The sequence below is a fragment of the Diceros bicornis genome, chromosome 5 (genome assembly GCF_020826845.1).
Source record: "Diceros bicornis minor isolate mBicDic1 chromosome 5, mDicBic1.mat.cur, whole genome shotgun sequence".
NCBI lineage: Eukaryota > Metazoa > Chordata > Mammalia > Perissodactyla > Rhinocerotidae > Diceros > Diceros bicornis.
The window spans coordinates 24,763,663-24,779,248 of NC_080744.1; the positions used below are offsets into that span (position 1 = coordinate 24,763,663).

The 15,586-nt window shown below is 53.3% G+C and overlaps 1 protein-coding gene across 1 annotated transcript; it reads left to right on the top strand.

Annotated features, from left to right (window-relative positions):
• The first annotated feature begins 3,544 nt into the window (after window positions 1–3,544).
• Window positions 3,545–13,156, top strand: AJUBA (ajuba LIM protein). Its single transcript, XM_058540957.1, has 8 exons — window positions 3,545–5,014; window positions 7,832–7,933; window positions 9,589–9,656; window positions 9,790–9,852; window positions 10,582–10,712; window positions 10,795–10,846; window positions 11,592–11,660; window positions 12,101–13,156. Exons 1-8 carry the CDS (start codon window positions 3,979–3,981, stop codon window positions 12,224–12,226), a joined length of 1,647 nt encoding a protein of 548 aa, XP_058396940.1. The 5' UTR covers window positions 3,545–3,978; the 3' UTR covers window positions 12,227–13,156.
• Window positions 13,157–15,586: the final 2,430 nt, after the last annotated feature.

A 15,586-nucleotide genomic window follows, 5' to 3' on the forward strand; every position in this document is an offset into this window, starting at 1 on the left:
GGTACTATGGTACCTTGTACAGTGTACAAGGTACACTGTTGATCAGGTCAGAGGTTGACTACACTATTGTGTAGTCGGGAAGCCAGGCAAGCCAGGCATTTAAGCAGGCAATGAAATGACTTGTGATAAGGGTCATGCTGGGGGAGCAACGGCAGTATACAGCAAGGGTAGTTAACCTACTCTGGCAGTCTGGAAAGGCTTCTCAGAGAGTGGAGTTCAAACCGATACCTGAAAGAAGGGGAAGAGTTAACCAGAAGGGAAGGGAGGCCAGGAGAGTGTTCCAAACACAGGGAACAGCAAGTACAAAAGTCCAGGGGCAAGAGAGAGCACATACAAGGTGCAATTCTACTGGAGAACAGTTGGAGGAGGGGATGGTGTTGAGAGAAGAGGCTGGAAAGGTAGAAAGACCTTGTAAAATATCATAAAGAGTATAGACTTTAGTTCAAGGGCAGTGAGAAATCATTGAAAGGTTTTATAGCAGGGAAACAAGATGATCAGTTTTGTGTTTTAGAAGAATCACTTGACCTCAGGGTCTAAGATGGATTGAGGGAGAAAAGCCTCGGCAGGGAGACTTTTGCAGTGGTTCAGGAGAGAAAAGATGGTGGCTTGATAGATATCATGGTGATAAGGGGAGGAGAGATTTGAAAGATATTTAGGAAGCAGGATTGATAGGACTTGGTTGGATATGAGGTTAAGGGAGGAGGACATAAGGTTGATGTTCAGGTTTCTGGCTTAAGCGCCTAATTGGTTAATGGTGCAATTTACTCAGGGAATGCTGGAGGAGCCAGTTTCGGGAGGCAGGGAAGGTGGTCAGTATGCCTTTGAGGCAACCAAGTGGAGATGCTAGTAGTCAGCACCCTGCCTGGTCTTTTTGTGCCATCCTCTCTGGCTCTCTATCAGACAATGCTCTGCTGCTATTCACAGGGTTTTCATGGCTGATTTTTTTGGAAGTGGGTGGCCAAGTCCTTCTTCCTAGTCTGTCTTAGTCTGGAAGCTCCACTGAAACCTGTCCACCTCGGTGGCACAGCTTTCAGCATCACACAGCCACCGCAGTATAACAACTGACAGACGGGTGGTGTGGATCCATGACTGGGAAACAAACCTGGGCTGCAGCCATGAGAGCATAGACTTTTAACCACTAGACCAGCAGGGCTGGCTGAATTCAAGTCCTGGGGGTGGAGAATAGGGCCTGTGGAGCTCCCGCCTCCAGTTCAGACAGTGGAGTGGTTACCCCCAGTTCGTGGGCACTGCTCCAGCATGCCCTATCAGTGCACCTGTCTCCCCCTGCACTTGTCTTTGCTTCCTGCTATCCCCTGAAAACACAGGTTTTCAATCCCAACTGTGCCCACTGCTGCCACCACCAACTCCTGGATGGGCCTCCTTTAATGGCCTCTCAACTTTTCACAAGATTTACTCTCCCATCCTCACCCCAAAGGAGCAAAGCTTCCAAATATTAGAGGCTGTGTGGATATTTTGGATGTAAGGAATTGGAAAGAAGAATCCAGGTTCTCCTTCCCCATCTGGAGACAGGAAAGGAGGGAGAGTCTTATGGTTAATTTTGAAGATGTTGCTCACAGTGGGTTCTAGATACAACCTGATAGCTCTCCTCTGTTACTAATGCTTTCGGTGCTCCCTGCCTCCAGTCCAATAGTAAACTCTTCTCTGGATCAGAGCAAAGCTGTAGGCCTGACCAGGGAAACAGGCTGACTCTCAGGAGAGATGAGGTCAGGGTGACAATGCAGCTAGGACAAAGAACCAAATAGTGTGTGCCAAATTAATTTCCCCAAAGATGTTAACCTCCTTTCCTTCCCCATTCCCTAAGGCTACAAGAAGATTATAAAAGGTGTTCAAATGTTGAGATGAAAATAATATGCATGATTTGTTTGCATATAATTTTCATACTCATTTACTATCTAAATACAAAGGAGTCATTTTCCTTCTCCATTCTACTTCCTCAGCCCCTGGCCCCTGACGTGCTAGTCTGGGCAAAGTCAGCTGGCTGGTATTTAATCAGGTTTGTTCAGCTTCAGCCACAGTTTCTTCTTTTCCTTATTCTTCTTCTTTTTTTTTAATTTTGCTTTTATTTATTCATTCATTCATTCAGGGAGGAAGATCAGCCCGGAGCTAACATCCAATGCCAATCCTCCTCTTTTTGTGGAGGAAGATTGGCCCTGGGCTAACATCAGTGCCCATCTTCCTCTCCTTTGTATGGGATGTGGCCACAGCATGGCTTGACAAGTGGTGCCTCTGTGTGCCCCGAGGATCGGAACCTGTGACCCCTCTGGCCGCTGAAGCAGAATGCGTGCGCTTCACTGCTAGGCCACAGGGCTGGCCTTCTTTTCCTTACTCTTTATCCTTTTTCTTTCGCCCCCAACCCCAGTAGATAGTTGTATGTCATAGCTGCACATCCTTCTAGTTGCTGTATATGAGACACCACCTCAGCATGGCCGGAGAAGCTGTGCATTGGTGAGCGCCCAGGGTCTGAACCCAGGCCACCAGTAGTGGAGCACAGGCACTGAACCGCTAAGCCACAGGCCGGCCCTCTTTATCCTTTTAGTATGGCCAAGATCAGCCTCTTTTCTTCTTCCACCCTGATCATTTTCACTTGCTATCTCCTCTAAATGACATTTCTTTTCTTCCTCTTAAATTAATCTTAAATTACTCTTCATCACCAATCTCCTGTAGGCCAACAAAGCAGGAGGCTAGCGTTCCCTAGCCCTAAAACCAGGCCTTTTATCCCCATAGTCACCTGAAATATTTGCTAAACATCTCACTTCCCAACACCAGGGGGTGTCTGTCTATCCCTCTATCTGTCCCACCCTGAAGGTAGAGATTAGTCCCAAACCTTTTCCTCACTCCTTTTACATAGACGCTAAAGCTCCCTTTCTCCCTCCCACCCATCACAGAGCTTTGGGTTCAGAAAATGGTTTCTTTTTAATTGCAGTTTATCTGTTTGTCTCTCATTCTCTCTGGACTTGCATATATTTGTCTTTTTCTTACTATTCATCCTTCTGTCTCCACACCACCCACGACCCCTTTTGCTGGGGCTCTCCCTTTCTTTCGCTACCTGTCTTCCATCACGTCTCTGTAGGGGCTTCCTCGCCTGTCTGGGCTCTTTATGTACACGTCTCTGAACCTCTTTATGTACGTACCTTTCTTCTTGCTCCCTGTCTTCCTTTTTATGGATCTCTCCCTCTCTCACTACTTCTGTATCAGTCTTTCTCCATCTCTCCCACAGTCCCCACACTAAGAACAAAGTCACAGTATTTGCGGAGAACAAGCCTCGCGTCGCCCCGTCCAGGACTGCGACATTCCACCGTGCCCCTCCGCGCCCCTGCGCGCATTCCAACTGCAAACAAAGAGTTCCCCTCTCCCACCCCACTTTTTCCTGCCCCAATTCTTGAGTAACGTAGCGGCAGCTGCCCAAACTGCTCCTCGCCCTCCTCTCGCCTCCAGTCGCAGGATCTCCACCTCCAGGGCAGTTAGCACCAGCACCAGCACCACCACCCCACGCCACCCCCTCCCACTGCCTGGCGCACCAGAGATCCCTGCGCAGACACCCCCGTTCCTCTCGCACTCGGCGCTCCGCCCTCCAGGAAAGTAGATCCGGCCAGGCAGACAAAAGTTTGGGAGAGAAGTTGGGTCGGTGCTGAGTGTGAGTGCGAGGGGGGCGGGGGCCGGCGAGAGTGGGTCTGCCCAGCGAGTCGACGCGTGAACAGATAGACCTGCGGACGGGACAGTCGCGGCCGCAGGAGCTTCTAGCCCCGCTTAACCCCTGATGCGCGGGGGGCCGCAGCTTCTCTCGCTGGGGGATGCTGCGAGATTCTTGGCGCCGGGCATCCGGGCCGCCCGCTAAACCCGTGTGCCTACTCTGTGCCCCTGGCGAACCGGAGTCCGGCCGCAGGGAAAGAGAAGCGGCCACTGAGACGCTGCAGGGTGCCGGGCGGGGAGGGGGCTGGAGGCCCCAGGCCCGAGGGCATGGAGCGATTAGGAGAGAAAGCCAGTCGCCTGCTGGAGAAGTTAAGGCTCTCGGACTCCGGCAGCGCCAAGTTCGGCCGCAGAAAGGGTGAATCTAGCCGGTCTGGGTCTGATGGGACCCCTGGGCCGGGCAAGGGGCGACTGAGTGGGCTGGGGGGACCTAGGAAATCTGGGCCCCGTGGAGCTACTGGAGGACCTGGGGATGAGCCGTTGGAGCCAACCCGGGAGCAAGGCCCCCTGGACGCAGAGCGGAACCCGCGCGGCTCCTTTGAGGCGCAGCGCTACGAAGGCTCCTTCCCCGGGGGGCCGCCTCCCAACCGGGCCTTGCCTCTACCTCAGTCATTGCCCCCCGACTTTCGGCTGGAGACTACGGCCCCAGCCCTAAGCCCTCGCTCCAGTTTCGCCAGTAGCTCAGCCAGCGACGCGAGCAAGCCGTCCAGCCCCCGGTGCAGCCTGCTGCTGGACGGGGCGGGGGCTGGCGGAGCCGGAGGTAGCCGACCCTGCAGCAATCGTACCAGCGGCATCAGCATGGGCTACGACCAGCGCCACGGCAGTCCCTTGCCCGCCGGGCCATGCCTGTTTGGCCCACCCCTGCCCGGGGCTCCGGCGGGCTATTCCCCTGGAGGGGTGCCGTCCGCCTACCCGGAGCTCCACGCTGCCCTGGACCGACTGTGCGCTCATCGGCCCGCGGGGTTCGGCTGCCAGGAAAGCCGCCACTCGTATCCCCCGGCCCTAGGCAGCCCCGGAGCTCTAGCCGGGGCCGGAATGGGAGCCGCAGGGCCCTTGGAGAGACGAGGGGCGCAACCCGGACGACACTCAGTGACCGGCTACGGGGACTGCGCCGCGGGCGCCCGATACCAGGATGAGCTAACAGCGTTGCTGCGCCTGACGGTGGGCACGGGTGGACGAGAAGCCGGCGCCCGCGGGGAACCGTCGGGGATTGAGCCGTCGGGTCTGGAGGAGCTGCCGGGTCCGTTCGTTCCAGAGGTCGCCCGGGCCCGAATGCGGGAGCCGGAGGCCAGAGAGGACTACTTCGGTGAGTGAGAGAAGTGGTTAGGGACGGGAAGGGACCCGCCACCGCATTCGGTTCCGCACTGCCCCGACAGCCCAAATGGCCGGCGCCGGGAGATCGGAGGCGGAGACGCGGGGCTAGAAAAGAGGCAAGAGGGATTTCCCCTTCCCACTGGGTTTCAGATGAACCAGGGGCTCCTTATTCTCGCTAAATTCAAGCCCCCTGATTATCTCCGAAGTCCCAGTTCCTCAAGCTTTAGAGCCTCGGTTTTTCGCGGTAGGAGGCCTCATAGGGAGGGGACCAAGTGGGGCAATGAGAGCATCCCCCATCTTGCAGGCGGCGGTGCCCCTGCAGGCTTCTGCGCACCGCGCCCCCACCCGGGCCTAGGCTCCGCCCGCAGGAATTCGGGGAATGCGCGGGAGGAGGGGCGGGGCGGGCAGGCCGCGTGCGTGCCGGCTCCTGCCCCGGCGCTCCAGGTGCCCGCGGGCGGGGCCGGCTGCGCGGCGCTGGGGAGAAGGGTGGGGTGCGGGGCGAGGCGGGGGGCCTGCTTCCTAACCCGCGCGGAACTGTGGCCGCGGTGGGGGAAGTGGATCCTGGGGAAGGAGGATGAAGTCGCCTGGGACTGAAAACAGGGACCCTACTGCTGGCTCGCCCCAGTCCTGCTGGCTCGGTGCATGCGTGGGCATTTTATCGGAGACCTGGTGGTGTCAGCTTCTTTTTTCCCCATTCTCCGGAAGTCAGAGCAGAAGCCACGACCACCGGGACATCATCACCCCTGGATGGATAACGACCATAGGGTCGTAACTGCCAGAAGTACCTGGCTTTCAGTTCTGGCCATAACCTACTTAGCATTCAGGCTAGTCTAGCTCCTTACTTTCTGCTGCTGTTAAGGAAACCTGGTAATTGTCTCTCCCCCATGCGGTTACCTTTAAGAAGTATTCATTGATTATATGTTTTAGCTGGGGGGGATACTGGGGTGTCAACGATCTTTTAGCCAAGACCCACAGGACCACTTCACTATATAAAGAAATGCTAGTCTGATTGTGATAGGAAGAACAGAAGTAGAAGGCTCACCCCTAGGGCTGTGGGCCCCTTCGGTTTTCCAAGCATCTCCTTCTCACCTTTCTCACCATCCTTGTTACTGCCCTGGACCCCATGCTCTAAACCTCTGTGGCTATAAGCTTGAGTAGGGAGAGGAACCTAGCTATAAACATGAGTAGGGAGGAGATTCAGAGGCATCAGGGGAAGGAACCTGCTTAGTTTAACCCCAACCCTTCCACCTTTTCCCCCCTACCCTGAGAGAGGAAAGCCCACAGCAGGTAATGCTTTGGTCAAGGGAGACTAAGTGCCAGGATCCTTTTAGCAGTTTCCTTTTGAGGCCCAGGAGAAGTAGCTGTTGGATGGAAAGAAGTCTCCTTGGCTAAGCCATCAGAGCCAAAAGGAAGAAAGGAGCTCAGAGAGAGTGCAATAAAATGGCAGGAAGAACCTAGGTGTGGATATGCTGGGTTAGAGGAGGTTAGGTGGCCATGCCTGAGCAGTTTGCTTTTGTCTTCCCATAATCACCAAGGCTTCCCAAAAAAATAGCTCTGACAGGGCCCCCTGGCATGGCAATTTTGGGGCAGATCTCCCCTCCCATGGAGGCCACATTTTGACCCCAGAGGTGGGGGACTCCTCTCCGGGGGGTCAGATTGCCTTCTCTGACAGAACCCTCCTCCTGACTGTACCCTCCTACTCCTGCCCCTAGTAGGGGCCCTTTTCCTTGGCTACAGCCTTGCCCAGCTGCCAGAGGGTGGGAGCAGGACAGGCCTGGGCCCATCAGTTGCTGCAGCTGCTGCACGGGCTCCCAAGCCCCTGGGCAAAGACTGGGATGGGCCCCAACAGGCAAGGAGCGTGGCAGTATGCCGAGGGGGAAAGGTGGGGCGGGGTAAGGCGGGCCCGTTGGGATCTGCTCCCCAAAGACAGGCTCTAGCCCTCACTCATGGGCCTGGAATTGGGGAGTGGAGGGAGGGAAGAACACACCCAGGAAAGGCGGGTGCAGAGCCAGGTGTATGTATTTTAGGGGGGGATGTCAAGGAAGAGCAGTTCAGCTCTGTCCTTCCCATGATAGGAGATGACAGGGAGACATTAGGGGTTCTGCTACCCTTCCCTACCCCCTTCCTATGCAACCCTCAATCCCTGGAACACACCCTGCATTCTCAGCAGCCACCTCCTCACAGGAGTCACGCTCACATGGTCCCCTCTGCACAGGGCCCTCTACTGAGCCAGATCCTTCTTTCCATCCTTTGAAGCTTTGAGGTATGGAGCAGTGAGAAGTCATTCTGTAGCTGAATAGCAGCTCATTTTACAGATGGGGAAACTGAGGTCCCAGAGAGGCTTTCTGGGCCTGCCTTGCTTTCTCTAGGAAGTTTTTTCGAGTCTGCTGCTGGGCCCTTATGGACTGGCTTGTCTGACTGTTTGTCCCACACCGTGCAACAGGGATCATGCCTTGCCTGTTTAGTCTTTTCTCCCCAGCAGAAACTAAGCATTTGAAGGCCAACAATCATATCTTTGATTTTCTCCAATTTTCCACAGTATTGGGCACAATATTTTTGCTAGGCACAAAATAGATGCTCAGAAAATATCTGTTGATTAATCAGTAAACGAATGGGTCTGCGCAGTCAAGACCTTGCCGCATCCCACTTCTCATTACCCTCTCTTCCCAGAAGGGAGCCCATTAAAGGGAGGCTGTGACTGGTGGTCCTCTGGCACAATCAGGAAAGAGCAGTCAGGAAAGATCGGGAATCCCTGGTTTTGAGCTGTGGGAGAGGGGTGTGATGCTGACAACCTCTTCTCTCCTCTCAGGCACCTGTATCAAGTGCAACAAAGGCATCTATGGGCAGAGCAACGCCTGCCAGGCCCTGGACAGCCTCTACCACACTCAGTGCTTTGTCTGCTGCTCCTGTGGTGAGTGCAGCCCCCGGGCCTCAAGTACTCCCCGCACACATACATGGTCACACTCACAAGTGCCTAGAGAAAGCAGAGCTTGTGCTTCCTCCTTGCTCGCAGAGGGTCCCCACCATGTATCTGGACGACCACTGCCCCACCTTCTCTCTTGCTTCCCTTCTCTGTGCTCTACCTGGCTCTCCCGCCCCGATGTTGGGTCTGCTTTCTGGAGTCAGTCCTCCCTCTCTTCAGCCGCTTGCCTCCCCTCTGTTTCTCTCTCTTTCTTCTGCCTCCTTGCTTGCCCAGCCTGAACTCCCGGCCCTCTGGCCTCTCCTTGGTGGGGTTTGGTCTTGGGCAGTCGAGTTGCCTGGGGCGACAGTGAAAGACTGGAATGTGGGAAGGGCGGGGTGGGCTGGGGGAGTGGGGAGCTGTGGGGGGCGGAGAGGGGGGTTTTCTCTTGGCTGGTCAGAGTTCAGCCACCTCGCTAGAGTGCAGGCCACCGGGCCATGCCAAGCTGATGACATCACGTTCAAGGAATGCCCGCTGCTGTTAGCTCAGGAGGCCCGCCTGGAGGGGGGGTGCTCCCAGCGGCCTTAACTCCCCAGCCCTTCCCTTACCTCCCTCATTACCCCTCCCCACTGCTTACCCACTCTGATTCCTTTGCTAAACCTTTAATCTCCTATCTCTGCCTGTCTGACTCCAGCACTCAGCTCTTCTCTCACCCCACCACCCCCAGCCTCTGCCTGGTTCTCTTTAGGTTCATCTCTCTGTCTGTTCTGTGTCTAGGGCCTCTTCTGGGTATGTCTCTTTCCTTCTCTCTACCCCCTTGTGTCTCATGAGTTTCTAAGTCAGCTTTTCTAAACTACTGGGCAGAGCTGGAAGTGAAGATTTTGATGGGAATGGGGCAGAGGTGGGAAACTTGCCCACTCTCGGCCCTGGTCTCACTCTTCCCCGACCCTTGACAATTTAGACACCCTGGAGCACTTCCTGGGTCATTGGTCACATGGGGGATAGTCCTGCCTTGTCTGCTCACAGAAGATCCTGGGCTGCCTCTGACCCTGGAGACTCTGTCCCTCTAAGCTTGGGGAAGCAGGCTAGTGCAGCAGGAAGGGGGACCGACTTTGCTCCCAAACAAAGCCCTTTGTAGCCAGCAGTAACTCCAATACGTCCTGACCTCCATAGAGCCTTCCTGGAAGGAGACAGATAGGGCTAGGAGAGCGGGATTGCTGTGCTCAGGCGAAGAGGCCCCTAGGTTGAAAGGTCCCAGAGAGCAAGGCCTGTGACAATGCGATCATCTCTGTGCACATTGTACAGCACCTTGTACTCCAGCCTGGGGTAGGCTTTGCTGTCCCAGATGGCTCCGCATACACCAGGCACTGGAGAGGAAGGCACTCGTTTAGGGCAAGGTCATAGAAAACTGTTGAGGAGGCAGGAGCTGGAGGAGCAGTGAGCAGAGGAGAGGGGAAGTTGGCAGGAATGAGACAAAGGAAATTGAAATTGCATCAGATGGGATTTTTGTGCGGGGAGGGAGGACAGACGGCGGTTTGGAGGACAAGTACTAAAATCTAGATTTAAATACATCATGCCACATTGGGGAGCAGTGACCCTGGAGCAGGGAAGCCCTGCCTGTGCCTGGGCCCCGGGATAGGCTCCAGCTCCTTCTCTGCTGCTTCTAGGGCGAACTTTGCGCTGCAAGGCTTTCTACAGCGTCAATGGCTCTGTGTACTGTGAGGAAGATTATCTGGTGAGTGAGGGGTCCTCTGGGCCTGCAATTGGCTCCCACACTGGGACCCTGTTCTTGGTGGCCCATTGGGGTTCCAGCCATCAGGTCATTCTCAGCTTGTAACACCCTCCCTTGGCCTTTTCTTGCTCACTAGTTTTCAGGGTTTCAGGAGGCAGCTGAGAAATGCTGTGTCTGTGGTCACTTGATTTTGGAGAAGGTAAGCAAAATGTCTTCAGCTAAGACTCTGTGAGGCTGAGGGGCTGAGGGGTAGAATCAGGAGCTAAATGGGTACTAAGAAAAGATGTGAGGAGGAAACCTATCACCAGATGAATCACTTTCATCCCATTCCTCCCCAGAGAAACTGTTTACAGTGGCTTCCCTCTGCCTGTGGGATCAAGTCCAGACTCCTAATCCTGCCATCCCCAGGCTTCTGGGATCTGGCCCCTCCCTAATTCTGCAGGCACAGCCAGGCCCTCTGCCTAGGAGTGTGGGGTCCTGAGTCTTAATCCCCTTTCTGCTACTGGCTGGGATCAATTGGAACTCAGTTTTCTTCTGTAAGGAGGGATTGGATTAGATCAGTGGTTCTCAACCCTGGCAGCCTTTCAGATCTTCACGGAAGCAGTAAAAAAAATACCAGTGCCTGGGTCATCACCAGAGATTGTGATGACTACTTGTGGGGTGGGACCCAGGCATTGATGGGTTTTTAAAGTTCCCTGGGTGATCCTAGTATGCAGCCGGGGCTGAGGACCACTGGCCTGGATGCTAGGAACTTTTTCGGGCTTTCTGTCTCCGTTTTAAGACTCCTGGTCCCCTCAGATTATATAGCATTGTTCTGGGCGGATAGTAGGAGGTTGGATGAGGTTAGCAGGAGCAGGAGGGCACATCATGGGTAGCTGGAGAGCCAGGACTGGAGGGAGACTGATTCTCCTCCCACTCCACGAGCCAGATCCTACAGGCAATGGGGAAGTCCTATCACCCGGGCTGCTTCCGATGTATTGTTTGCAACAAGTGCCTGGACGGCATCCCCTTCACAGTGGACTTCTCCAACCAGGTGTACTGTGTCACAGACTACCACAAGTGAGTCTGCCCTTGGGGTGTGGTGTGGAACTGGGCTCAGAGATTCCCCAACCTCAGCTCATCTCTGCCCTCTCTCTTTCAGAAATTATGCTCCTAAGTGTGCGGCCTGTGGCCAACCCATCCTCCCCTCAGAGGTCAGTATGTCTGGGTTCTCCTGCAGGGCAGCCAGTGCTGCTGCCTCTGGGGAGGGGATGGGGACATGCTGCCTGGCCTCCTGCAGGAGGCGATGGTGCTGAGGAATGTACTCTGAGAAGATTCCCGTGTGACTCTGCTCTCGAGGTCACCACCCTGACCCTAACATCCGGGCCTAGACATGTCTGACAGCCTTGCTGGGCCCAGGCTCCTTGTCTTCTCTCCCAGTCCAGAGAAGGAGCCTTTCTTTGAGGTCAAGGTCACCAGATCCCAGATGTAGGGGCTGGAAAAAGGTGGGCAGAATCCTCAGGGCTGTTGGGAAGGGGTCAGAAATGATTTATGCTGTATGTGCCGAGGGTGCGCCTAGGGAGAGAAGCCAGAAGCCAAGGAGGAGCCAGACCCTGTTGGATCTCCTTGTCCCCAGCTTAGCCTACTTTATTTATGCCGCCTGCTCTTTTCCCTTCCCTCTGCGTCCCCCAAGCTAGGAGAGGTAGGTAAGGCCAGAGGCCCTGGAGAGAGGGAAGGCTCCTTGAGGGGGCATGCCCTCCTGGAGGCAGCACCAAGGAAGGGGAGAGGGAAGTTCTGGTAGGATCTGCAAAGGCCATCTCAAAGCTACAGATGATTGCAGAGAGCCTCTGGAGGCCTTTGAGAGATCTTCCCATCAGGTGGGAGGGGGTTTTGTAGGGGGGAGGGTGACATTGGGGTTGTCATGCGGCTTTCACCTCCTGGGGGTCTGCACTATTTCAGGGCTGTGAGGACATTGTGAGAGTGATATCCATGGACCGAGATTATCACTTTGAGTGCTACCACTGTGAGGTGAGTGTTGGGGGGAGGCTCCTGGAGGAGAACTGGAATGGGGCCTGGGAGGAGTCAGGTCCTGGAGCTGTCGGAGTCCATATAGGGCATGGAACACCAGGAGGCTGCTCTGACCTATCTCCAGGCCCTTTCTCATCCTCCAGCCACTCTCTCTGGTCCTGGTTGTTTAGTCCTTTCTGAATGTAGCATCCCCGGAGTCAGAATTCCTAAAACTAGGGACTCCTGGTAACCACTGGAAAGGGGAGCCCATCTCATGATTTCTGCTGTAGCAGCGACACCTGGTGTCCAGCAGAGGTAGTTTCTCGGGTTGCTCTTCTGGGAGTCCATTCCTTCCAATCCCACCCCCTTCCAGTAGTTAGGAGTCTGGTGTTGAGCAGGACAGACTCCCCAGATGTCCGAGGTGCCTGGGCTGAGGTGAACTAGGTGTCCTTCTTCCCTAGGACTGCCGGATGCAGCTGAGTGATGAGGAAGGCTGCTGCTGCTTCCCTTTGGACGGGCACTTGCTCTGCCATGGCTGTCACATGCAGCGGCTCAATGCCCGACAGCCCCCTGCCAACTATATCTGAACTGCAGTCAGCACTGCTGCCATCACCACCATCGACAAATTCCTCTGGCCAGTGGGCCCCTCTGAGGCCAGCAGAGGCAAGGAATGCACTCTGCAGGCCTGGCAGAAGAGTCCTCTGGGGAGGGCCCCAGGGGCCAGAGACCCAAAGATCGTGACATTCCAAATGGATTGTGGAGGAGGAAGCTTCCAGTTGCCACAGTGGGAGTGACTGGCCTTCTTTCCGTGTGTGCAGCCTGTGCTGTAGCATATACTCAGGCACACACAGGCGAGTTCCAATACTTTCTAAAGGTCTGATTCTATGTGTTCATGAGTTTTTTCTTGGCCACTTTCTCTCTAAACTGTATTGCCAGTTTCTCAGGGACTCACGTGGGCCTGGGGAGGCTAGGTGGGTGCCTTACTTGGTTCCTCTTCTCCTCAGCTGGGGGAGGTAATGAGTGGGTTTCTGGCTGTGGAGTTGCTGGGTGAGACATCTAGGAAGCTTCAGGCTAGCCACACTCCCTGCACACTCCCAGGTTTAAGTGCACTGAGCCCTCCAGCCCAGTATATGCACACAGGGGCACATTGACACACACACACTCATACTGTCACACCCTTCTCAGGGCACACTTACACTGGGTTCCCAGCAATAGTGCACCACTCTAGACCTGCCACCTCTCAGAGGGATCCAGGATTACATCCACTGCCTCCCAAACCCTGAGGCTCTGCGAAGCCAGTTGGGCAGACACTTTGACTTGGCTCTAGTCAGTTGTTTGGCTGACATTGCTTCACCTAAAACTAGATCTCTTAAAACCAATTTATCAAATTTGCAGCACTTTGTAAATGATAATATCACTTCCTACGTTCATGGATATCTTTTTCTATGTTATCTACTTTTCAGACACTTTTTTAAAAAGTTTAAAGTTTCTAGCAATAAATATAATTGGTACAGACATTTTGTGTATCCTTTTTTGTGTTTCTTAATTGGATATTCCTTTACAAATTAGATGCCTTGGGAAATGTAACAGAGCTCAATATGATTTTGATGCTTTGGTCTAACTTCTGCATTCCTGCTGTTAAAATGCCAATATAATGTAAACAAATGAACAGACATGTGGCATATTCAGTTGAATAACAAAGGTTATACAGATAACAGCAACAAGTGAAAGGGTGAATCTGCTAAATCCTTTTGAAATGCTGCAGATTTGATAAATATTTATTTTAGAATAATTGTTTCTAGGTGAATTGGTTTTAGGCAAATTAATCTGATAATCTTTGATCCTTAGTCTTCATTCTGTATCACGTAGAGTTTCATATTAGAAATGATGACTCTTGAGAACAGCAATTCCACGTTTAGGGGTTATTCTAAGATGACTATGCCAGCCAACCTGGGAATTGCACAGAAGAGGCCTCCGAGTGAGTGTAAGAGTTCAAATTCATATCACTGAGTGCCAGAGGGGGGAAATGCACTTTTTTTGGAGGGATAAATGTTCTGAAAGTAAATTGTTCTACAGCTGGGATTGCTTCTTCCAAACTGTTATTAAATAAGTGAATACAAAGAAGACTCCATGACTGGGAAATTTTCTCACCAGGGTTCTCTGGGCCTGGGAAATCCAGATAAGCATCTATAGCTTTACATCCATCCCTTCTTTTACTCTTCGGGGTCTTGCCCACTCTGTCACTCTGACCCTTGTTTCTTACTCTGATTTTGGCCTCCGTCTGTTGCTGACTGGCTGATTTCCTTTCATCTGTCAGAGCCCTGGGGCTCCCCAAGACGCTGTTCTTGTCACTGGGGTTACTCTTCCTGAGGACAAACAAGTGCTAACATCTGTTAAGGACAGGCCCAGGCCGGCCCCGTGGCTTAGCGGTTAAGCGCGTGTGCGCCACTACTGGCGGCCCAGGTTCGGATCTCGGGCACACACTGACGCACTGCTGCTCCGGCCATGCTGAGGCCGTGTCCGACATACAGCAACTAGAAGGATGTGCAACTATGACATACAACTGTCTACTAGGGCTTTGGGGGGAAAAAAAGGAGGAAGATTGGCAATAGATGTTAGCCCAGAGCTGGTCTTCCTCAGCAAAAAGGAGGGTTAGCACAGATGTTAGCTCAGGGCTGATCTTCCTCACAAAACAAAAAACAAAAAAAGGACAGGCCCAGGGAAGGGAGGCCCTGGCACCCACAGCATCACTGGCAGGCTCCCAAGTGTACCGTGCATCACGAGAGTTTCCCTTCTTCCTGTTCACTGGGAGATTACTCATCCTTAATAGCTCTATTTAATATTTACAGTCGATAGTGAAAGTTCCATGGGGTGTTGCCAAGGATACAGCAAAAGGTAGACCTTGTTTGGCCAACTTGGCATCTGATTTTCATCAACAGCCACCAGGCCTGAGATGGGGAAAATGGAGGAATTATGGATCCATTTTGTGTCTCTTTAGATGAGAGTTACAGGACAGCGGTCAGGCTGTCACAGCAGACAGGCTATTTGCTCTAGCCAGCTCTGTTTGCTACGGGCCCAAATGTGTTTATGTAGAATAAGGTTGGTGGTGGTTCTTTCTCTGCCTTACTCCTGAGAGACTTGATTGTTTCCCCCTTCACCACCTGGAACTCTCAAGGCCAGGGAAACGGTAAGATTCCATTTATGATCAGGCTGGAGACTGTCCTTACTCAAGGAGGAGGCAGAAAAAGAGCTATTTCCAGGCACGTAAAGCCGGGTAGAAGAGGTCCTTGAGATTCTATCTATACAGAAGAGAATAAAAAGAGGCAAAGGAGACTAATAGGACTGAGATAAAAGGACTGGAAAACGCCAGTGAGCTAAAAGTGTTTTTATTTCGTTTTGTTTTTTAGAAAGACCCATACCCCAGAGCTGGTCTGGGGTCATTCGGAGCCCTAATGGTGAGGCTCCACGACAAGGACAGGTGTCTAACCAATCTCAGTCCTCTCCATCCTCTCCTCTCGCAGCAAAGGAAAATCTAAGACTAGGCTTGTGCTGTGCCACCTGCCGGTGTAGGGCCCTTGGAATATCCACACTTGGCCTTGGTTGTGAAGGACTAAGGTTTGACCTGAGAAATGTGAGCAAACTGTTCCTGGATCATATAGATTAGACCAGTCTAACTGTGATGGTAGGAGAGTCGTCAGAGGCAAATTCCGTCCACTGTGGGTATTTCACCTAAGCTTAGAAAGGACAGTGCTGACCCATGTGAAGGGAGCCAAGGTGCTGTCCAAGCAGGGAGAGATGGGGTAGGAGGAACATCTACTCAAAGGTACTGGTAGACTTGTGTCCTAGAGAATTAGAGCCCAGCGCGGTGTGAGTTTAGAGACAACCCAGTCACCTCATTTTACTGAATGAAGAAATAAAAACTCTGAGTGATGACGGGACTTACCCAA